This window comes from Capra hircus, chromosome 29 (genome assembly GCF_001704415.2).
Source record: "Capra hircus breed San Clemente chromosome 29, ASM170441v1, whole genome shotgun sequence".
NCBI lineage: Eukaryota > Metazoa > Chordata > Mammalia > Artiodactyla > Bovidae > Capra > Capra hircus.
This window is the reverse complement of record NC_030836.1, coordinates 48,499,248-48,522,546: the sequence shown is the minus strand read 5'-3', so window position 1 is coordinate 48,522,546 and position 23,299 is coordinate 48,499,248. Positions and strand designations below refer to the sequence as shown.

The following is a 23,299-nucleotide window of genomic DNA, read 5'->3' as shown; positions in this document are numbered from 1 at the left end:
AACAGAAACTTCCCTGCAGCTGCTGTGCCCAGCACAGGCCAGGCCCAACGTTACAGAGGCAGGTTCTGGCTGATGACGTGCTAAGCCAGTGGTCCAAATACCAAGATTAATTTGTCGCTGTGCAATTACGGAACGATTAAAGACTAGCTGGTTTTAAAAATTTCAGACCTCTGAGCGTAGCAAAAATGTACCTGATTTTCTTCAGGGTAAAGAGAAAAAAACAAAAAAAAAAGAAAACCAGGCTGCTGGGGGAGGGACGCGGCAGGGAGGAGGCAGACACGTACCAGCGTCATGATGCCCAGCCGGTCGACTTCCCGCGCTGGGCTGTGCGGCATCCTTCGGGGCGTGGAGCGCCCGCTGCTGGGCGGGGAGGAGCCGGCCAGCGAGGAGGCGGGATACGGGGGGATGGAACTCATTGATCTAAAACGACCAAGGTTGTCTAAGCTCCCGCTGCCCACCCTGCTCTCAATCTCCTCTGCCCGCTGCTCCGTGTTCTCCTTCTCCTCTTGGATCAACCTAAAAGAGAAGAAAACCCGTCACCCGCCTTTGTCAGCAGAGGAACGTGTCTGGACAACAAATCTGGTGCTTGCCTACTGTGTCACGATTAGCAAATCCCAGGAACAGTTGCTCAATTAACATCTCAGCAAAAAGGTTCGACCTTCCGCCTTCTGAATATTCTCAAACTTAGAACAGCTTATCACTGAGCCTTACAAAGGGGCCCCTGATCATTCACGTTTGATTTTCCTTCTTTACACTAACATTCTGACAGGGCCTGGGCGGCAGCTCTCTCCCTGTGAGGAGATACCTGAAGTTCACGACCTTTACCTTCCCTGCTCTCAGGCAGAGATGCATGTCAGCGCCTCAAGTCTTTTCCACTGGGAATCGGGAACTCTGATAATCAAACAGCGATTCACGAACAAGCTGGAGTTCCTAAACACAAGTCTGCAGACCAGATGAAGGGCTGAGTTGATTTTTTTTTAAGTTGTATTTGAACAAATGCACCACTTGATTGAGCTCTCCACCAGCTTCGTGTGAGTTTCTGGATTCATGTCAACTGCTGCTGCTGCTGCTGCTGCTGCTGAGTCACTTCAGCCGTGTCCGACTCTGTGCGACCCCAGAGATGGCAGCCCACCAGGCTCCCCCGTCCCTGGGATTCTCCAGGCAAGAACACTGGAGTGGGGTGCCACTGCCTTCTCCAATGCATTAAAGTGAAAAGTGAAAGTGAAGTCGCTCAGTTGTGTCCAACCCTCAGCGACCCCATGGACTGCAGCCCACCAGGCTCCTCCGTCCATGGGATTTTCCAGGCAAGAGCACTGGAGTGGCTGCCACCGCCTTCTCCACAATTGTGCTGCATTAACCTACAATCCACGGTTACTGTTCCTCTCTCCTAATGTGTAGCAAATGATTTTATACAGCAGTTTAAATACTCGATTATGCAAATAAAATGATTTTCATATCACAATACAAGGTTCTTACAGGTCTTAACCTCTCCAGTTCTACTTATACATCCTGAAAGCTTTTCACTGTTGATAACAAGCTGATGGACAAAATTTACCACTTACATCAAGTCAACCTGTTGCATAAGGGAAAAATCACTTTTACCTGACAACATGCTGTAAAAATAAAAATATCAATACATAACCGTTCCATATCTCCCGGGGGACGGGGAAGACACCTCTCTGAGCCCGTCTGTGCTCTAGCACGGCCCACGAGCAGCCCGTCTACGGCGTCAGCCTGCAGGCGACACCGCCTGCACTCGCTGGTTGTACCACTCAGCCCTGCCCTTCCCCTGTGCCCCCTGCACTTGGCCGACAGGACGGCACCTCGGCCCGAGCTGACGTGGCAAGCACAATCTGAGCAGCAGCTCTGCCAGGCCCTGCGCAGGGTCACCGGCCTGCGGCCGCTCTGAGCATACACTGGGGACAGGGGCACGGCCGTGTGGCACCGGGTAGGCCTCGGGGCCCCCAGCCACCCGGCTGCACGCACCCAGACCTGAGGCCTTCTGCTCACCACGAGGCGGGCCTTTGGATTCTATCCTGTTTTGTAAACTGTTATAACTGCCAAGACGGTGTCTAAAGAAAACATCTTAAATATACTGATGAGATGAGAAAAACTCAAGCACATGTCCGTGGACTACTGTTTTACAACAAGCCGATAAAATGGAAAATGCAGATCCTAGTGGGAATTTGCCAGCCCCCAAACCCGAGCTTTTCTGTTCCAGGTGGCTTTTCACCAGAGCCTGGGGGGCTCTGAGGGCCACAGGAGGAAGCACGGGCCACAGGGGACACCGCCTCGGCACCTCGTCCACCCTGGGGCTCAGAGCTGGTGAGGGGGACACCCCACAATGCGCCCCCCCCCCGACAGAGTGCTGACACCACACCATGGACAGAATGCCCGGCTGACCAAGCTCTATAATCAAGGGCAATCTCGGAACCAAAATCTCTTGAAGCAGATCTGAGGTCAGTTTTCTTCCTGTGGAACACTCAGACTTCTCTGAGGACAAGACAGGTCCTCAGAGGAGCTGAGTTTCCAGGGCGCTGGGCTCGGGCGCACCCACCGGATCTCTTTGTTGATGGCGTCCAGCTGCTCCTGAAGCATCATGGCCAGAGTCTGGGCATCGGCCTGCCCGCTGGGCGACAGCAGAGAGGCTGAACTGAAGAGGGCGTCCCTGTCGCCCTCGCCGTCAGACACGTCCACGTCACTCTCGAACGCCTGGGCCACATTGGCCAGCACGCTGGCCTGCTGCGCGCGCTCCCAGTCCTGCTCGTTCAGCGTCTGCACCTGGGCACGAGAGGACCACAGCTCGTCAGCGACATTCAAGGCGGCTCATGGAATCAGGAACGGAACACAAGTTTACATGGAAGCCCTGACTGTGGATAAACGGGGCCATGCTTATAAGCCACTGCCATCTCTTAAGCGAGCAGTACTGAAGAAACGGGCAGGAAAATTCAGTTCCTACACGCCTGGTGACACTCAGGTCTAAGCATGGACGGGAGGCAATCCTATGAGGTTACTCCCAAGGGTGGGCTGACGGAGTCAGACGAAAACCGAAAATTAAAAAAATACACCCATGCCACCATCAGCCAGGCTGAAGGAAGAGAAGAAAAAGACATCCTTCAGCTCCGCAGCCGCTGGGTCCACCTCGGCGGTCATCGCTGCTACCAGTTCACTGGGGAGTGCTGTCCTCGCGGGTTCCCAGCCCTCCGTTTCCAGGCTGGTCTGAGCATCCACAGACAGGAGCGAGCAAGGGCAGCCAGGGGTCGGGAGGGCCAGCCCCCCGCGCTCTCCTCCCGGGGTGCAGGCACTCGGGCTGTCCTGGGGGACAGCCCCTCGCATCACAAGGCGGCTCTGTAATCAGGGACGCACAAAGAGTGCCTGCTGGGCCCCGTGCCGCCCACCCCCTCGCACAGCTCACACCCTTCCCTGCCTACAGGTTCACCCCTGCCAGCCCAGGCAGCACGTCCTCTCCCTCTTCCTGCTTAAAATCGCACCACGGGAACCAGCAGATTGCTCCTCCAGGGCTGCCCGCAGCGCCCACCGCGGGTCTCAGAGCTCCCCGGGAGCAGCCTCTACTGTCCCCCTCCCCGCCCAGTCTCTGCAAGCAGGCGGGGGCCCACCCCACAGGGCAGCTCCCGGGGGCTCCAAGGACCCTGTGTTACCAAGCCCCCTCGCCACCCGCCCAGCATGTCTCTCCCTCGGCTCCAGGCCCCGCCCTCCCTGGGGCTCTTCCTCAGTCCCTTGTGCCCTTCTCAACCTCGGAACGTGGGGCGGCCCCCGGCTCTACCCTTGCACCCCATCTCTTTCCACAGGCACCTGCCTGGCGACTTTATCTTGCTCATGCCTTTAAACACCACCTGCATGCCTGCAACCCCAGTCCACCTTGAGCTGAGTGAGTCCTCTCCCGGATGCAGGCTGGAACACTCAGCTGCTGACCGGACACGACCCCTGGATGGGCCTGTCCACCTCCACATGGCAGAGGCCCGGCTCTGAGCTCCTGCCTGGCAGCCCTCCTCACTGTAGGAAACAGGCTCCGGCCTCGAGCTGCTCAGGCCTGAGCCCAGATCCTCCCTGATCCAGGCCGGTTGACTCGACCCTTGATCTATCTCTGAGTGGCGGCTTCTCTTCCCGCCTCCAGGCCTCTGGTTCAAGGTCACCCTCCTGGTGTCACCTCGCGGCTACCCTGTTCACACACGATCGTCCCCTCCTCCTCGGACAACTCGGGCACTCTGGTCTCCTTTCCCTGCTCATTACTGTCCGACAGGCTGCGCGGGTTTAAAAAGGGGTCCACAAATCCTTCCGTCCTCCTCCCTTCAAGAGGCAGAAGGGGCAACTCCTGCTCAGCCCGAGCGAGGCAGGACTTCACAGCTCACGCTCAAAAACAGAAGTGAAGGTGTGCGGCTTCCGAACCAGGGCATGAAAGGCCCCGGGCTACACCCTGCGCTCTCGCTCTCAGAGGGCGTTCCGAGGAAAGCCAGGCCACGCAGAGGTCTGCACAGCAGGGACCTGGGCCTGTCCCCAGCAGCCAGCGGAGTCTGAAAGCCTGCCACCCCGTCTCGGGGAGCCTTCCCGAATCTGCGCCCTCAGGAGGCCCTGAGTCAGGCCCGCCTGGGACAATGGCAGGAACTGTGGGCCGCGGCCTGCTCACTGCGAGGTTGCCAAGCTCTGCAGTGGTTCATTCCGCAGCAGCGGATAAAGAACACGCACAGGTTTTAAGTCACTGCTGGAGTCCTCGTTCCAACAACGTCTGGTCTAAACCAGCTGCCCGCTGAACGTGGGCGCTCAAAACACAGAGACATACAAAAAAACACACGCCATGAGTGAGGCGAAGATACGAAGGCGCTTAACCTTCCAACGAGAATCTTCGCACTAGAACATGAGGCACGTGTGGATCCATTTACTCATAGGACGGTTTCAAAACTGTGCTAATTACTACCTCACAGGAAGCCACACGTTATCAAAATTGGTTCTTTAAAAAAAAAAAAAAAACATGCCTTAGAAGTAAACTCTTAGCCAGAAAAAGGAAAATGGGAAGACGTAAAGCGATCTATCAACACTTGGTTCCAAAACCGCGTCAGGACCACAGTGTCGGGGGCGGGGGCCTCACAAAGTGCCCACCAGGGACAGGCACGGGGCGGCGGGGGTGGGGAGGGGGGGTCCTTACCTTGGACGGCTCGTCGCGCAGCGCTGCCAGCCGGCCTTTCTGGGGGCGCCGCAGCACCGCCGCGCCGCTGAAGGAGTCTGCCGGCCCGTCGGCCACAGGGAACCTGAAGTCTGGGACGCTGCCCAGGTGCGGTCGGCTGGAACACACGGGAAAGAAGGATGCTGTTAGGAGAAAAGAGAGCTCACTCTGTCAGTCAAGCCAGAGCCTGTCGATCTGGAAAACTGGCAATTTCACAGAAAAGGGGCTGTGGGGCGGGCTCTGCCCTCCTGGCTCCAACAGCAGCAGGCCCACGAACACTCAGGCTTTCTCTGATCAACTTCTACCTCAGCACACTTGGGAGTCAGGCGGAAGCTACGACAAAGTCCTGCTTGGGACTGTGGACACTCGTGGGTCCTCTGAAGGCCACAGAGGCCTCTGGGTTGAGACGCCCCCCACCATCACCTCCCAGTCCCCTCCCGGAGTGCAGCCTCCATCGCTCTCCCCCTCCTCACCTGAGGCTCTTTCCTCCAGGAGAAGGTCTCAGAGACAAGCTGACCAATTCCACTGGGAGGTCCTGCCTAATACACTGAGCCCGCCCTGCCTCTGATCCAGGCTTCAGTCCCCACTCCCCCGGCCTGGGCCAGCCTGCCCTGCCCGGAAGCCAGCCCCGAGGCCCCACCTGTGCCACGGAGTCACTGACCACTGGAGAGCTGCCTCCTGGAGACACCCCTCCCTCGCCCAGCCGCTGCGGTCCCCGTCTTCAGAGCACAGCGGCCCCTACTACTCCCCGGCTGCCTCCTCTTCTCTCTCACTGACACGCAGGGGACTGGTGACCAGGCTTCTCCCTCTGAACCCCCAACTGCGCCAGGCCTTCGGGTCCCAGCACCAGCACCCTCCTTGTTGCCCAATCTGCAGAGCAAGAGGCTGTGTCCACCTCCTCTTCCTCCACTGTCCGCACAGCCCTCCTCACACTCATCTCATCCACCCCGGGAGCAGGGGGTCTCCCCCTGACAGCACCAGGCCCTCACCCTGGAGGAGCTCTGTGGGCAAGGCTAGCCATGTCCCCCATCCGTCCCGCAGGGCACGTGCTCCCCTTGAACTCCACCCGCCGTGGTTTCAGACACAGGGCCAGTTTCTGGCTCTGCCTTTGTCTACAATGATATCCCTTTTCTCTAGAAGGCTGGGCGGGGGCCCTGGACCGCGAGGATCCCCCAAGCACACAAATGCAGAAATATGCATGCAGGCTCCAAACAGTCTCCTAAATCAGGATTCAAGCAAGAGTCGATTTCCTACAGAAGAATGAATGTCACCAGTTAAGCACTTTAATAACCTTTGCTAAAGTTTAACTCTCACTTGTGACCATTTTCCATGAAGAAGCCAAAGAAAAATCTAAATAGTAAGAATTACTGCCCCTATAACAAGGAGTAAGAAAAACTCAGGATGCTCAGTAATCTGCTCGCCTCATTCCCAAGCCAGGTGATTCTTCCCACCGCAGCCAACGGCGAGTCACGTCTCAGTCTCCATTCTCGTAAAAAGGACTACAGGCCACTAACCTTGTGCGACTCTTCAGAAACATCAGTGTCACAGTCTGTCAGGCCCCTCAAATCAATACACCCAAGATCAACTGGTCGGCCCCCCACTTCCAAACCTCCGCCTGTGGTTTTGAGTTTTGTCAATACTGTGACAACCACTCCATGGTACCAAGTTTAACCCTAAGGAACGATGCTTGTCTCTTCCCTGTCGCTGGCCACGAAGCTACAGGCTCCTTGAGGTGCGGCCATGAGCGACACCCAGTCATACTGTCCGCAGGCCAGACAGGCCCTCGTCCCACTCGACCGCGCGGAGGGGAGCTGCCCGGGGGAGCGGCCTACCCGTGGTGGAGGGGAGCCCCTCGCAGCCTCGTCTGCTCCAGCTCAGCTCTCAGGGTTTCCAGGTTGAGAATCAGCTGGTCCTACGGAACAGCAAATGACACAGCCTGCACCGCCTGCTTTCCGGATGTACGATGACTTGCACCAGAATGTGCATGACAGGAGGCGTTAGCAGGTATCAACTCCAAACACTTTAATTCAGAGAAAATGTTCTTTAAGAGTCCCATAGCAAATGTAAACACTCAGAACAGTATTACCCCTTATAAACCATAATGAAGAGGAAGTTCCATCTCAGGTGTAGGAAAGCTTCTGGAGGGAACATGGCAAGCCATTACCAGCGATGACGTCTGCAGAGAGAAGCTGGACTTGGGGTGGGGGTGGGGGCGGGGGTGGGGGTGGGGGGCAGGACTTACTCTGCTGCCCACACCCCTCTCATTGCTTTAAACCATCTCCACGGAGCTCACACTCACTCCCGGGCATTCCTCACACTCATTCCTCTGCACCCCACTTCCCTTCCTCACAGGGTAAAACAAGTCACACGGGTCAAGTTTCCGAGTCACTCAACTCAACCCGGCAGCTCTGTGCTGTTGGCCACGGCAGTCACACGCCTCGTGCCGCCATGGAGCACGTGAGACAGGCCGGTGCAAAGCTCGATGTGGAAATCACACAGGAGATTTCAAGACTCACAGTGAAGAACAGAACGTAAAGTAGCCCGTTCGTTTTTAGGAAACTTTAGACTGTGTGTGTGGCTCGTATTATCTGACGGACAGCACTGTCCACGTGAAAGGCTCCTGCTTTGCCTCAGCTTTCCAGTGAACCCAGAAAGGACTACTCAGAATTCTGAACCGCACAGGATGGCCACACACTCTAAATCCACCTATGATGCAAATACAGTCAGTGTTCACAGCCAGAAGCGCCATGCACGACACAGCAGTGGGCGAGCCGTAAGAAAATGTGACTCGACCTCCGCTGGACGTCTGTAGGGATTCAGACGGATTCAATTCGGCTCCTAACAAATTTCTGAGCGATGTAGACATGTACGTACCTTGTCGTTTTGCATTTCTTCTAATTGCTTTTTCGCATTTTCAACTTCCCGTAGAAGAGAATTCTGAAAAAGATACAAAGAGTGCTTTGGTGTCAATTCTTACAGATACTGCGTGGACTGCGGGACAGCTACACTTTCGTCTGAAAGCAGAAAGCCCCTCGGGATGAGTGGCGGGCCTCACGCCCAGCGTGAAGTACCGGCACGAGGCCAGATGACAACTCTTAACACTGACTTGTACACAGACAATCTTCTCCTTCCCCGACTGATCTTCCAGATACAAGGAGGCCAGCTCCTTGGGGCAAGTGAAACTGCTTTAAACTTGCTTTCAGCTTTTGTAGTTCAGTGGTCACGCAGGAAATTGGTGCAGGTTTCACATGCAAAATTCAAACCCGAGACAAAACTATCCCCACCTCAGAGCCAGCCCATAGGTCAGGGTGAAATGAGGGGCCTTCCCTGTGCAGACTCCAGTGAAGTGTGTGCATCATCTTGGGTTTTGTGGGGGAGAAACATGCCGCAGAACTTATAGTGACCACTGGTCTCTCTCAGACAAGTGCCGCCCAAGCGCCGACCTAGGGGAAGGTTCTGCGCCTCATCCTTAGGGCGCTGGTGCCGCTGGGACAGGTTTTCACCGAACCTGAACCAGAGTGTTGCCCACTAGGCTGCTCTGACAGAGGTTCTCAGACATTTTCCAAAGCAAATGAAAAGAGAGAAGGCTGGACTTGGATTATGAGAATGCTTGCTTTTAGCTGATTCAATGTTCTCTATCACGTTATATAAAAGCTGCTGAACTAAACTCACTGATCGGCCGCATCGGGCCTCGGCTGCACACGCAGGGCTCCTCTGTCGTGGTTGCCCCGCGGCACACAGGATCTTAGCTCCCTAACCAGGGATTGAACCTGCGTCCCTGAGCTTGCAAGGCAGACTCTCAACCACCGGACCGCCAGGAAAGGCCCAGAAATAAACTTCTAAGAAAGGAATGAAGGGGTGAGGGTGGACCTAGAGGAAAGTTCTAGCACGGCGGCTGTAACCCGGGCCATCGGTGGATCTGGCTCACTGATGCTTTCGTAAGGGTTGCGGGCACACGGCTACGTCTGTTTCTCACACACTGCCTGTGGATGCTGTCATGCTTGCTGAGTAGAGTAGCGTGACATGCCGCTACCCAATAACTCATGCCAGTAAAGACACCACTGTGGGGCCCGCTACAGGAACAGTTTTCCAGCTCCTCTCCTGGAGATTCCCCGCGGCTCCCCCCAACAAACCAGCCCGGGCCGGGTCAGACGCCTCTTGGTAAAGCGGCTGAGGGGCCGGCTCACCTTATCCTCCAGAGCAGCCATTCTCTCCTTCAGATGAAGCTGAAGCCTCTCGTTTGATTCAGACAGAAGCTTATCCACGGTATCTGATAAGCGTTTATTGTGTTCTTCATTCATTTTTTCTCTCTGCCTTGCCTAAAACAGGAAAAACAAAAACTCATTAACTTCGAGAACAAGCACGGTCATTATTTTAAAAGCACCGGGGAGCCGCAACGCGAGCGGCCTGCGCCCTGGCTCCCAAGGCGGTCCCTTCCATGGCCACCTCGGGGGGCTCTTGAGCATCACCAGAGCAGACGGGCAGGTGCAGAGGGCAGCAGGGACTTCACTGGTCAAAGGTCACTCCCAACGCTTCTTTGGCAGAGCACCTGGGGGACCTTACTGTCACCCGCCATTACCTGTCGGAGGGGCTCGGGGAGCAAGTAGATTTACACTCAGAAACAAGCAGACTTTAAAGGGAATTGGCTTACATACATGTTGGTGGAGGAATTTCCCAATATATAAACAGAAGCCTGAGTCTGGATTTAGGGGGTAAAATGAATTCAATTTATCAAGCAAAAGGTGAGAAAATTCATTTGGGAAGAAAAGCGAGTGGAGACAGACTTTCACGTATGCTTCTTTACATCCAACATCACTTGAATTCTTCGTAACGATTGCTGTTTTTCAGTCACTCAGTCATGTCTGACTCTCTGTGACCCCATGGACTGCAGCACGCCAGGCCTCCCTGCCCTTCACTACTTCCCAGAGTCTGCTCAAACTCACATCCACTGGGTCGCTGATGCCATCCAACCAACTGTCCTCTGTCATAGCTTCTCCTCCTGCCCTCAATCTTTCCCAGCATCAGGGTCTTTTCCAATGTGTCAGTTCTTTGCATCAGGTATCGGAAAAAGTATTGGAGCTTCAGCTTCAGCATCAGTCCTTCCAATGAATATTCAGGACTGATTTCCTTTGGGATAGATTGGTTTGATCTCCATGAAGTCCAGGGGACTCTCAAGGGTCTTCTCCAACACCTCAGTTCAAAAGCATCAATTCTTCGGCACTCAGCCTTCTTTACGGTCCAGCTCTCACATGCATACATGACCACTGGAAAAACCACAGCTTTGACTAGGTAAACCTTTGACGGCCAAGTCACGTCTCTGCTGTTTAATATGCTGTCTAGGTTGGTCACAGCTTTTCTTCCAATGATAATTCATATTCAGTTCAGTTCAGTTGCTCAGTCATGTCTGACTGTGCGACCCCATGGACTGCAGCACGCCAGGCTTCCCTGCCCATCACTAACTCCCAGAACTTGCTCAAACTCATGTCCATCGAGTTGGTGATGCCATCCAACCATCTCATCCTCTGTCATCCACTCTCTTCCTGCCATCAATCTTTCCCAGCATCAGGGTGACCTCTCAGCATCCTTTCCAATATGATAATTCATATTAAAAAACTAGAAGTAATTACCTCAAGCAATTTTTCAATGAAAAAACAAAGTGGGCAAGTCTGTGTTTTATATAATGAACATCAATTTCATGGTTTAAAAACCTGTTTTAGGATCTACTGTATATAAAAAAAAAAAAAATGGAGAGAAGACAAAAGAACGATATATTTGAGATTGGCCCTGTGCTGGAAATTGCTGAAGCTAATTGATGGGTCATGGGTATTTGTTATACTACTCCTTCCACTTTGCAGCATGTTTCAAGTTCTCCATCATAAACAATTAAAAAACAGATTATTTTCTGTTAAATATTTTCCATTAAAACAGAACCTTCTCTAGCAACACAATTCAGAAGCATCAGTTCTTCAGCGTTCGGCCTTCTTTGTGGTCCAACTCTCACATCCACATGTGACTACTGGAAAAAAACGACAGCTCTGACTATATGGACCCTGGTCGGCAAAGTGACGTCACTACTTTTTAATATGCTGTCTAGGTGTATCATAGCTTTCCAAGGAGCAAGGATTTTTTAATCTCATGGCTGCAGTCACCATCTGCAGTGATTTTTGAGCCCAAGAAAATAAAACCTGTCACAGATTCCACATTAAGACATCAGTATTCAAATATTTTTAAAGCAAAACAAAAGTCTACTTTGAATTGGCTTAGTCATAAACAGCATCCCGATCTCAACAGCCTCTGAGCAGCAGTTCTGAAAGTAAGGAGGTGTACCCCTGATCGGGAGACGTTGAGCTCTCTGCCGAGGCAGGGAGGGCGCCTCACCGCGGGTCTCATGATGGGAGTCAGCATCGCTGCCCCTGGGAACCCGAGTGTGAGGCTCTGCAGTCCAGGCCCAAGAACACAGGCGTGGTGGGGACAGTACTGACGCCTGAGCCCGGACTGGGGAGGCCCTCCGCTTCCCGGATGGCCCACATCGCCGTGTGGCCAACCCCTCCGAGAAACCTCTCTCAGGACTCGGGGATGCGAGCCTCCACCGTCGCCCTTTCCTGACGTGCCTTCTGTCGCAGTGCAGCAGCGGGTCTCCTCCTGTCCAGGAGCAGCCATCCTACACACGTGTCTGGACCAGCAGTCTGGCACAGGGAACTCAGCGCCTCCTCCAAGGCAAGCAGGGTGCACACCTGGGCGCCATGCCTTCAGCTTCGTGGGCCTCGGACTGGCACCTCAGGTTTGTCTGAGGGGCACTCTAAAGGCCACCTGTACCCCGAGCAGCTCCCCCGACTGGCTGCTCAGAGCAATAAGCAGCCTCCTTGGATGTGGGGGTTCCCCTGGCCCCTGCCCACCACCTATGGGCGACCACCTCTGGCCCTGCTCCTGAGGAGGCGGGTGCCCAGGTCAGCAGACGGGGCCACACACGCACACACTCGACGGCAGAGACGGGAGCGGCGGAAAAAGGTGGTGCCAGCCCAGATGCGGCCTCCCCGTCAGCACACGCACCCGCTGCAGCTCCTGGTTCTTCTCCTCCAGCTGGGCCTCCATCTGCCGCAGCCTCTCCTCGATGTTTCCGTGTCTCTCTTCCGCCTGTCGGCCAAGAACAGGGTCAGTCCCGCTCGCAGCGCCCCGTCCTGATGGCACGCGGGCTGTGACCCCAGGGGCGGCAAGCGGGCCATGCTCTATGCGGACCACGGGCCCCGGGTTTGCGGGGGGCACGCCCGCATGCCTGCTCAAACTGCCTGAGTGGCTTCGCATGTGACACGTGGGTGACAGAAGGTGCTGGCGACTGGCTCGTGAGAGGAGACGTGCTCCCCACCGCCCTGGGCCCCGCACCCGTGGCCGCTGCGCCCCCTCCTTGGACTGCGTGTGGCGAGTCGGGGCGGGCAGCGGGCAGCAGCAAGCGCAGGACGCGCGAGGCACACGTTCTGCCTTCCTAAGCTGGGAGGGAAGTTGGAACTGTTTAGCCTCCTTAGTGGCAGAGCTTCCGGAAGACAAAAGGTTGGACTACAAGGCCGACCGGGGACGGACAGCAGAGATGCCGCGGGAGAGGAGAAACCAAGCCTTGAGAGGAAGATCGCAGGCAGGAGGGCGCCGCCTGGCGGCTACTAGTGACCCTGCTCTGGGAGGGTCTGCGAGCACCGGACGGCCCCTCAGCCGCTCACTGAGCTCCAGGCAACGCTCTCAACAGCTGTGCCAGCACAGGCCCGCCCGACTGTCTGTGCCCAGCCAGTGCCCACCGGCAGTGTGGGAAAACACCTTTCCCGCCAGAAGGATGGGGTGGCTGGCTGGCTGGCAGTGGGGATGATGCCCCCAGCAGTGCCACATCCCCGGGATGTGGCCTCTCACCTGCAGGCTCCCGGGGACAGCGTGCTGGGAGTGGGGCTCGTGCCCCGCTGTAACTTTCAACAAGTGTGTGAATAAAGACTTACTGCAGCTGCTGCTGCTGCTAAGTCACTTCAGTCGTGTCTGACTCTGTGCGACCCCAGAGACGGCAGCCTATCAGGCTCTGCCATCCCTGGGATTCTCCAGGCAAGAACACTGGAGTGGGTTGCCATTTCCTTCTCCAATGCGTGAAAGTGAAAAGTGAAAGTGAAGCCACTCAGTCGTGTCCGACTCTTAGCGACCCCGTGGACTGCAGCCTACCAGGCTCCTCCATCCACAGGATTTTCCAGGCCAAGAGTATGGAGTGGGTCGCCAGTGACTTCTCCGAATAAAGACTTAAGAGTCTCCTAAACGAGAATGGGATTTTCCTAGGTCTGAGAAGAACTATCCTGCCAAGGCTTTGAGTTGGTGACTGACTGAACTCTTGAGAAGCAGTGACTCGGAGCTGAAGCGTCCCAGGGACACACAGAACACGGAACACGGAACAGGATGGAGGGAGATTAACGGAGGGACGACACAGAAGCGGGGACACTGTCCGACGCTCCAGGAGCACCCCCGTCTCAGATGGGCAGCATGACTCCTGCGTCTGCACTCCTGCCTGACTGGGCAGCAGGGGCAGGGGCGCGGTGGGACAGCACGGGAACAGGCCCTCCCCGCGGGCCCCCATCCCCCGGGACCCAGAGCGGTGCTTGGAGAGCGCGGCCACCTCTGCGCACGCCCGGCCCCCGCGGACCCAGAGCAGTACCTTGGAGAGCGCAGCCACCCTCTGCGCCAGCTCAGCCTCCACCTCGGGCAGCGTCTCCGCCCTCCGCAGCGTCTGCTGCAGCTTCTGCTCCGCCAGCTCCAGGCGCTCCTGCAACTGCCGGTTTCTATCCTCTGTCTACAAAGGGAGAGCAGAGCGTGAAAGCGGCAGCGTCGCTGAGACAACCCTGAACGCACGTGTCCGCCGGATTAGCTCTGTTTCAGCAGCTGCGGCACAGTGAATTTTCTCTCAGTGTTCCTCGGCTTAGTCTCACTGGGCAGAACACCTCCCGCCAGAGTATTTGCTTTTCCTAAACGACCCCAAAGAAGTCTTAAAAAAAAAAAAAAAAGTTCTTGTACATTAAAGGTCAGTTTTCTATAGAAGCTTATTCATTCTTGTTGACAAGTTAAGGGAAGAAGGGTTCAGTACTGACCCTTCTTAAAACATCACCAGAATCATCATTTGAAGGGAACCCTACTGACCACAGACGGCCACGGGCATGTGAGCCAAAATACGGCTTCCATCTCCTCTGAAATACAGACGCGCTAAGAGTGTGCCTGGTGAAATGCCAGTCAACTGATGTTTGTAAATGCATGATTATTCTTTTAAAAGATCCTGTCAGTCTGAAGAACTTTCAATGTAGAAAATTTAGATAGATTCTTTTTTAAAAAAGGAAAAAAAATTAAATTATCTATAAGCTCAGGTTCCTGAGAGGTTAACATTTGTTTCTAAGCAGCTTTCTTATTTTTTCTGTGTGTGTTATTATTCTATGTACATACACAAACAATACGATATGCTTTAAAACCCTCAGAAAACAACAGCATATGGTACAGGGTATTTTCTGATCTGCCTTTTACAGCCATTATTTTGTATATCGTAATGCTCTTAATTAGCATTCCACATCATAAATTTTAGTGGTTTTCTAGTATTTTATTTTTGTGTTGGGACCAATGATACCCTTTGCAACACACCAGACCGACTCACTTTGCTTTGAGAAGCCAGATTTGGTTTTCCTGGTTAAGTCCTGATTATCTGAGACCACCGGGGAACAGGAGCGAGTAAGGCTCACCAAACTACAGGAGGTGCAAAGCCTAATCAGACCGGAGCTCTAACCCTGCCTTTTGTCACAGGGACCCCAGTTCCCAGCAGGCAGCCAGCTGCCGTGAAGTTCCTGCCGCCCTCGGCTCCGTCAGTAAAAAGGCTAAAAAGCCAACAGATTCACGTTCAAGTGAAACAAAAGAGTCGTGAGTGGAATTCCACAAAATGGTTAAACCAAATCCCAAATAATTCAAACCTGTAAGTTGCAGTCACCCCCGATTTTTAAAAAATGTATTTCATTCCAGTACAGCTGATTTACCAGGATGTACATCCACACTTTTCGACACAGTATTTTAGGGTCATAAGAACTTTACACTGGGGCTTGATTTCCAACGCGGGAGCCACATGAATAGGTCTTTACCTTCCTCGTATTGCTATAAAAGTCAGACACAGTTCAATAAAAGCCATTACCTGTCGATGCATAGAATCCTTATTTGCGATTTCATTTTCAAGTTTATCATTGAGGTCATGCACAGAGGTGGCTTCGCGCTGTGCGGCGAGGTAGCGTTTCTCAAGGGTAGTGATTCTCTCTTCCATGTCCTCCTTCTGGGCCATGGCCTACACCGGGCATTGCAGAGGAGAAAAGGTAACTCATTATCATGGAATGCTCCGATACACTTCAGAGTAAAAAAGCTGGGCTAAATCCTAACCTTCAAATCAAACGTAAAGTTAGCGTCCTCAAGATTAAAGTCCTAGACGTGGCAGTTTTCTCTGACGTGAGCAAAAGCGCGCCTACCTCAATGTCACGTCTGCCACAACTGGCACCCATCTGTCTTAACGTTCTGTCTGGGCACTCGGTTTCCCAAGCTTCTCTTCTACATAATAAACCCACACAGCAAACAGAAAGTATACTAAACCACCCTGTTACTGCAAGAATTCCAGGAGGGAAGGTATCCGGCAGGAAGTCAGGACCTCTGTCTGCTACACCATACAGGCAGGCTCGACCCAGAACAGGGAGGGACCTTCAGTAGATCCAATGGGGAGCTCTGAGGCTCGTTTCCTCGGGTAAAAGTTGGAAAAATCTCATGCAATTTCCTCAAAATTAAAGTGAGAATATTAACGAGTGGAAAGAGAATTGAAAGTTTAACACAACTGGGCACAGCCTTCTCAAGCCTAGTTCTTCTAAAGCAGTTACACCACATGTATGAAGTGCTCAAACCAGGGCCAGAACTTGCTGGCGGTGCGACTCCTGTCCGCCGGCTCAAAACCCATTTCAGGTCCCTCCCTGGTCACTAGTAACCAACGTGGGGAAAGTCCTAACATTAAAAGTGAAAGGTCTTAAAACACTTTTTCCAGAATTCTCTACGTATTAAACTCTGACACCTAATCTCCTCCTACTGCCAAAGAGTAGTGTGAACAGGTTGTATAAACGTGTGCAAATATTTCTGCTTTGAGTTCTCACCCAGAATTACTCACACCAAGCTACTAAACAAGTACCCCTGCTGTTTACCCCTACCACGTGTTGGAGGGGTTCCCTGAGACGGTCTCACGGCGGGTGGGGGGGCAGCGTGGGCGCTGTCTCTCTGCGCACAGAGGAGAGGCGAGGCTCACAGGAGGAGGCCTGAGCCAGCACTCTCCTGCATTCACAGTGACCGCTAGGGAGCTTGTCACAACTCACGACACCCGCAGACGTGACCGCCAGAATCATCATGATTCCACATGGTCACGCAGCTCGGGCCTGAGGGTCTGAGGGGGAGGAGGGACACATACTCACTACAGATCCACGCGTAAGATCGCCAGTGAGGGACACATCTCACTACGGATCCACGCGTAAGATCGCCAGTGAGGGACACATCTCACTACGGATCCACGCGTAAGATCGGCCCTACTGCACCGCGCAGGGACCGCTACTCCGTGCTCTGTGGTGAAGTGAATGGGCAGGAAATCCAGGAAAAGAGGGATAGGACTCACCCTGCTGTACAGCAGAAACCGACACAGCAGTGCAAAGCAGCTATACGCCAATAACTGGATGGATGCATGAATTTCTAGAAAGGAACACACTGGGCTGCCCAGAACTTGTAGGAATGCGGAGTCCACACCCAGGGTGCAGCACAGCGCCAGGGCCGCCCTCGTGTCGGTCCACTGCCAACGGACCGCCCGGACCCCAGAGCCTGCGACACAGAGGCAGGGAGGCCGCCAGCCATGGTCCCGCCGGTGCCCTGCTCTTGCTCATGCAGCCATCCCTAGGCTGAGGTCCCTGGGAGAACAAGGGACCCACAGTCCACCGCAGGACAACGGACGCGGCCGCCGTCACTCACTTCGCGGACGTCCCGCTGCAGTTTCGTGTTCACTTCCTCGGACTTGATGAGGTCCTTCCGGGCCGTGTCCAGGTCCTCCTCCAGCTCCGTCACGTGGGCAGAGAGGGCTGCCAGGCGCTCCTTCATCTGGCTCTGCTCCCGCGACTGCTTGTCGATGACTTCCTGGAGCTCCATCACTTTGGCCAGGTCTTCCTCGTGGCTCAGAGAGCCGTCGGAGGATCTCTAAGGGGGGAAGGAAGCCTTAGGTGGCCCTGTTTCGGGAGGGAGGGGACACAGCACTCCGGGCAATCGGTGAGGTCCACACTGCGTTCTGCGCTCTGGGAGCTCACAGGACCCTCACGGCCGCTCCAACCTACATGGCGTGTTGGTGAGAGGTTCCCAAAAGCCCCGCACAGACTGGACGGTAAGACGAGAACCAGGCAGAGCGCGAGACCGAGGACTTGCCTTTCCATTGGCGCTCGGCGTGCTTTCCTGCTCGTGATTTACATCAAGCACCCCGTCTGTTAGTACCTTTTTCTGGTTATTCTGCTCTTTAAGAATCATCAGCTGAAACCAAAAAATTGAAGGAGAATAAAGAAATAAGCAAACAAAGCAAAACCCCACTTGGAAAACCTCAACTCTAACCTGAACACACAGCACAGAGGAAAATGCATGGTGGTGCTGCCCACCCCGCACAGAGCCAGGTGATCAGAGTCAGGCTCTGTCTTCTCCTGGACAAAGAGGCACTGAAGAGATCCTGTAGCTCTGAACCACAAGGCTAGTTTACTGGTCATTAAAATACCCCAGGTGGGCAGGTCCTCAACCAGAAAGACAAATAACACCTGATGCCCACCGCTACAGCCTTCATCCTTTTTCATAATGAAGGGATAAAAATGACAAGCCCTAGCCGAATTACATGACGGCGGATCGAGCTTACCTCTTTGTGTGTGGCGCCCAGCTCTTCTTCTAACAAGCTACACCTCTCGAGCGCTACTCGCAACCGCTCTCTCACCTGAGAGGAAAGGGGCCGAGTCACTGTGTGCTGACGTGTGTTTGCACGTTAGTACACTTCTCACCATACACTCACCCTCATACACGGCTACCGTTAACAGAGCACCTTTAATGTCTCTCATTGATCTTAACGTCAAGAAACTCTGCTTGTTAACAGCTTTCAATTCTAAGTTTGAGAGAACAAAATGTTACCCTAAATTAATTTTATTACCCAGTTTTTAACTGCAAATTGATATACAGAATCTAATAAATCTTGAAATATTTATGCCAACTAATACTTTTTAACTGGGGGCTTCCCAGGGGGCTCAGTGGTAAAGAATCCGCCTGTCAATACAAGAGGGCAGGTTCAATCCCTGGGTCAGGAAGGTCCCCGGAGTAGAAGGTGGGCCCCCACTGCAGTGTTCTTGCCTGGGAAGCCCCATGAAGAGAGGAGCGTGGTGGGCTACAGTCCACAGGGTCGGAAAGACTCGGACATGACAGCATGTACGCAGGCAGCGCTTCTTAACTATATTTAAAACTGACTTCTTACAGAAAAAACGTATTTACAAGAATACAAGACGCTCAAAAGTCAACTAGTTACACAAACACGTGCGTCGTCCACCTAACAAGGCAGCAAGTGTACAAATCCAGGAGGGCCGGGTGGCTGGTACCTTCTCGTCCAGGGCCTTGTGGTGCTCGAACAGCGACTTCAGCGCCTTGAGCACCTCCACCTCGCTGGACACGCCGGCTGGGGACTGCGCCTGCCGCTTGACCACCGTCATCCGCAGGGACCGCTCGTGCCGTGAGACCAGGCACTCCAGGTGCTCCAGCAGCAGCTGCAGGGAGAGGCCAGAGCAGCACCGTCAGCCTCAGGCTGGGATTCGGGGCGGTGGCTCCTCTCAGCCTCACGCTAAGACCAAAACTGTGCTAAGGCACGTCGGAATCCCGCCAGTTCAGTCTAAAGTTAGACTGGACCTCCCTGGTGGCCCAGTAGTTAAGACTCCACACTTCTGCAGGGGTCGTGGGTTTAATCCCCAGTTGGGGAATTAAGATCCCACACACAGTGAAGCATGGACAAAAATGTAAGTTAAGAGAAACCCCCCCTCAAATGTACTAAAATTACATTAGCTCTCATCATAAACTTGAAGGGAGGCATGAGAACCCCAAACTGACCCACCCTGGTCCGCTCAGTGGGAAAATGCGGAAAATGAGTTGAAAACCAGACAGAGTTTAAAGACAGCAGCACGGAGCCCGGCGCTGACCCCCGCGGGGCGAATGGCAGCACGTGAGAATCCCCCTACTGACCCTGGTGTTGTTCCTTTCCGCTTTCAGCTCAGCGATTTCTTCTTCTCTTTCAAGAAGCTGCTCCCTGCACACATTCAGTTCTTTAGTAAGTGCTGCAAACTCCTAGAAAACAGTTAAATGAGTAAGTAACTAAATGTAAACACAAACTTAGAAAGAGGGTGAGAATCTGAAGACTGACCCTGTCAAGCTTCTCCAGGCTCCACACAAAGGATCTCCCTGCCCCTCCAGAGAAGAGGAGGTCCGCTGACCCCAAGACCACACAGACCACCACTACTCAGGCCAGCCTTCAGCCTCCACCTCGACCTGGCAGGCCCGTGCCAGGGGAGAACCCGGAATCCAAGCCTGCCTGCTCCAGACCCAGGGAAGTCTGAGATACTTTCCTAAACATAAATCCTAACAACAAAGTGGATGAAGAGATTCTTAAACGACACACAGACAAGTGACCTAGAAACACTGGGGAGAGTAAAGAAAAAAGGTAAGGTCTACAAGGCCACCAGGCTTTGGAGTGTTCCTCTGGGAAAAAGGCTGATGGCACCCCAAGGCCATCTCTTAGCCTGACTCCACTGAAGTCACCCAGTCATTCAATAAACTGGTTAAAATGTTAAATTCACGTTACATGTATTTTATCACAACTTATGCACGTGCGCAGGTGCGCACACACACAGAACTCTCTGGAGACAAGGTGGCTTCTAAGAGCATCGATCAGCTACAGAACATGAACAGCCCTTCACGTCAGGATTTCAGCACCGACTGGCAAACACAAAGCTCCAGTCCCGCTGGGGAGAAGCAACCCAGCGTGTCCTCACACCAGACAGACTGCCCACGGCGCATGGGCACTGGGCATCACGGCTGGGAAGCAGGCAGGGAGGGGGCCACAGGGACTAGGTCTCCTCTCCACGGCCCCTGAGCAGCGAGGGAAGGAGGCAGGCGCGGATCTCCAAGGGGGGATGTCTACAGGAAAAGCAGGCTTTGGAGGGGGCGCTAACCGTCCAGTTTCAGACGAGGTTAATCTGAGACGTACTCGGGCCTTCAAGCGGCCGCGTCCAGTCCAGAGCCTCCCACTCTGGAGTCCTAGGGGACACAGGCCAAGATGAGACAGAGCAGCAAGGCGCTGAGTGTGGGCGAGAAGAGCCGAGGTTTGAGCCCAGCGAGGAGTCACTGCTGGGTGGCTGGGAAGTGAGAGGCGCCGGCCAGGGAGGCTGGGGGAGGCCAGGAGGGAAGGGGACCATCTTGGGCGTCAGGAGCCCTGGGCAGAGCAGCCACAGAGCCAACGGGTGCCGGGAGGAGGAGTCAGCTGACTGGTCAGTAGAGCGTCTGCTGGAGTGGAGGCCAGCGGCGGCCAGGACCACAGCAGGTCAGCAGCCCTGGCAGGGTCGAAAGCCCAGCGGACAGAGGATGGGGGGAGGCGGGGAGCACAGGCTCGCTCTCGTGAGGGGCTCTGCAGTCAAGCGCTGAAGGCAATCGGGCGACAGTCACAGGAGACGCAAGGTCAGGAGAGCCCTCTTAGAGGATACGCTGGGACCTGCAGGCTGATGGCGGGGGTCCGGGGCGGGGTGGGAGCTGAGCGGGCAGAGGGCGCCTTTCCTGGGCGCACAGCTCACCCACGGTCAGCGGACAGGCAGTCAGATCCATGGGCCCAGATCCAGATGAACAGTGAGCCGGTTGGGGGCGCTTTCTGGAAGTCCTCGTTTAATCTCTTCCGAATTCACTAAGAAAACAGATGCCTCTGCGCTGAGCGGAAGGGCAGGTAAGACACACTGGGGAGGGCAGGAAGCAGGGCGGGACGCCTGGACCGTGACCGTGGGCCTTCGAGTAGACTTGAGGCCGCGTGGACGGGGAGCTGACGACAGGAGCAAGCTTCCGCCGGGTGGGACAGGCGTGCGTGTGGCAAAGGCTGGAGAGGCTGTGATGCTAGCGGACCGCGGCAGTTTCAGCGGGGGCAAGACGGCAGGGGAGACGCGGAAGGGTGAGGGGCCGGGCGTCGTGGGGGGCGCGGCGAGCAGGCCCAGGAGGCATGACGGTGCTGCTGTCTGCCCCGCTTCCAATCGAAGAGACCCTCCTCCACATTCCTGCCCACGCCTTAACCCGTTCACCACCAGCCTGTATCTTTCAGACACAAAGTCTCCTTAAGTTTCTAACAGCACCAGACTGTCTTCACTCACCTATGAAGAGACTGTTTAATTCCCATCATTTTGGCTAAATATAAGTGCTTCTTACAATGAATCCAACAGTTAAGACCATTCTATGAAAGACTGCTTTGAATACAGTAGAAGACAAACGTAAAGAACTCCACAATTATTTTTGCTTAAAGAAAAACTCTTCTCTTTGCTCAAAAGAATTCAACTGAAAAAAAGTATCAAAGCAAATTAAACTTAGGAGTTCAGATAAACATTAGACAGGAAATTCCACAGTTTAAGATTCCAAAAGCATGTTCATATGTACACTGCATTTGTCTTATTTTTGCAGAAAAAAACTAGTAGAGCCTGAATAAATTCCAAATATGTGCAATAAATGATCTGTGCTATTTCCATGATAGGAACCTAACTGTCAGCATCCAAACTTTTTTCTCTTTAGGAAAAAATGTTTGTTTGAAAAATACTGTAAGCCAATTAAAACTGACGTTCTATTTACTGTAATTAAAGTTTGAAGTCCACTCTTTGAAAGTGAACAGATACAGCAGGCACTGGAATATTTTCAGTTTAGAAAGTTAAGTCTGTACAATACAGATTTGCATTTCCTTGCATTTCCATTTGACATTTTCTAGGACTGAGACCAGGGAAAACAATATCCAACCATTAACATCACTTTTAAAGACCTGATTTCCCACAATGTGTTAAAATGTCAATACTCATCATTTCTGGCTCTGGACAACAGGATCAGGTTACTCGAACCAGACATGCCTGGTCAAAGTCCACGATCAAGCTGATTTTATAGTAAGTCCGACAGACGGGATGCGACATTTGGCTCCGGAAGTGATGACCGTGCTCTCTTCCCAGACACCGCAGGAGGACTCGGGGGTCGGGGGGAGAGCAGCAGGGGATGGTCGAAGCCCACCCTCATGGATGGGGTCCCAAACCCTTCCCTCCTCCAGCCCGCATCCCGTGTGCTTCACCTGACCAGCCCGTGTCACAGTCCTACACCTTCTAATCTCTGTGATCGCCACCAACAGTTCCGTTTTATTTTATAACTACTCATCCTTTTTGCTAACCTGCTGAGAAAAGAACGAAGCTCCACTGGAGGCAACAGTGTCTGTCCTCTGAGCGGAGGGACGCGGCTGCAATAAAGGGTGGACATGGGGTCTGATTCTCAGGAAACCAAGACGAACACCTGGAAACTGAGCTGCAGAGCTCACGCAGATAATCCGCCAGCCGCAGCTGTGTGCCGCTGCCAGCGCAAAAGCAGGCTGCTGCTTCTAAGTCGCTTCAGTCGTGTCCGACTCTGTACAACCCCATAGATGGCAGCCCACCAGGCTCCCCCATCCCTGGGATTCTCTAGGAAAGAATACTGGAGTGGGTTGCCATTTCCTTCTCCAATGCATGAAAGTGAAAAGTCAAAGTGAAGTCACTCAGTCGTGTCCGACTCTTAGCGACCCCATGGACTGCAGCCCACCAGTCTCCTCCATCCATGGGATTCTCCAGGCGAGAGTACTGGAGTGCGGTGCCATTGCCAAAAACAGGTTAAATCCCGAATTAAAAGATGATCAGAGGTTTATACATTCAAATGAACCAGCAAATCACATATTTCAAACTCCAATGTATTGATTAAAAGTTGCTTAGAAAGGTTGCGTGTAACTATTTATATTGTGACCTAATGTTGGGA

General features: G+C 53.8%; 1 protein-coding gene across 6 annotated transcripts in view; it reads right to left on the bottom strand.

The window, feature by feature from the left end:
- Positions 1-23,299, bottom strand: part of PPFIA1 (PTPRF interacting protein alpha 1) — a 79,790-nt gene that overhangs the window by 28,884 nt on the left and 27,607 nt on the right. For all 6 annotated transcript variants that reach the window (XM_018043243.1, XM_018043246.1, XM_018043244.1 and 3 more), the window contains exons 3-16: positions 19,481-19,582; positions 18,847-19,011; positions 18,123-18,197; positions 17,651-17,752; positions 17,207-17,428; positions 15,360-15,506; positions 13,854-13,988; positions 12,230-12,313; positions 9,367-9,498; positions 8,054-8,116; positions 7,012-7,091; positions 5,162-5,297; positions 2,558-2,781; positions 285-516 (exon numbers count right to left, since the gene is read on the bottom strand). In XM_018043243.1, the coding sequence (XP_017898732.1) occupies positions 285-516; positions 2,558-2,781; positions 5,162-5,297; positions 7,012-7,091; positions 8,054-8,116; positions 9,367-9,498; positions 12,230-12,313; positions 13,854-13,988; positions 15,360-15,506; positions 17,207-17,428; positions 17,651-17,752; positions 18,123-18,197; positions 18,847-19,011; positions 19,481-19,582 (1,899 nt within the window). The remainder of the gene's footprint in view (positions 1-284; positions 517-2,557; positions 2,782-5,161; positions 5,298-7,011; positions 7,092-8,053; positions 8,117-9,366; positions 9,499-12,229; positions 12,314-13,853; positions 13,989-15,359; positions 15,507-17,206; positions 17,429-17,650; positions 17,753-18,122; positions 18,198-18,846; positions 19,012-19,480; positions 19,583-23,299) is intronic.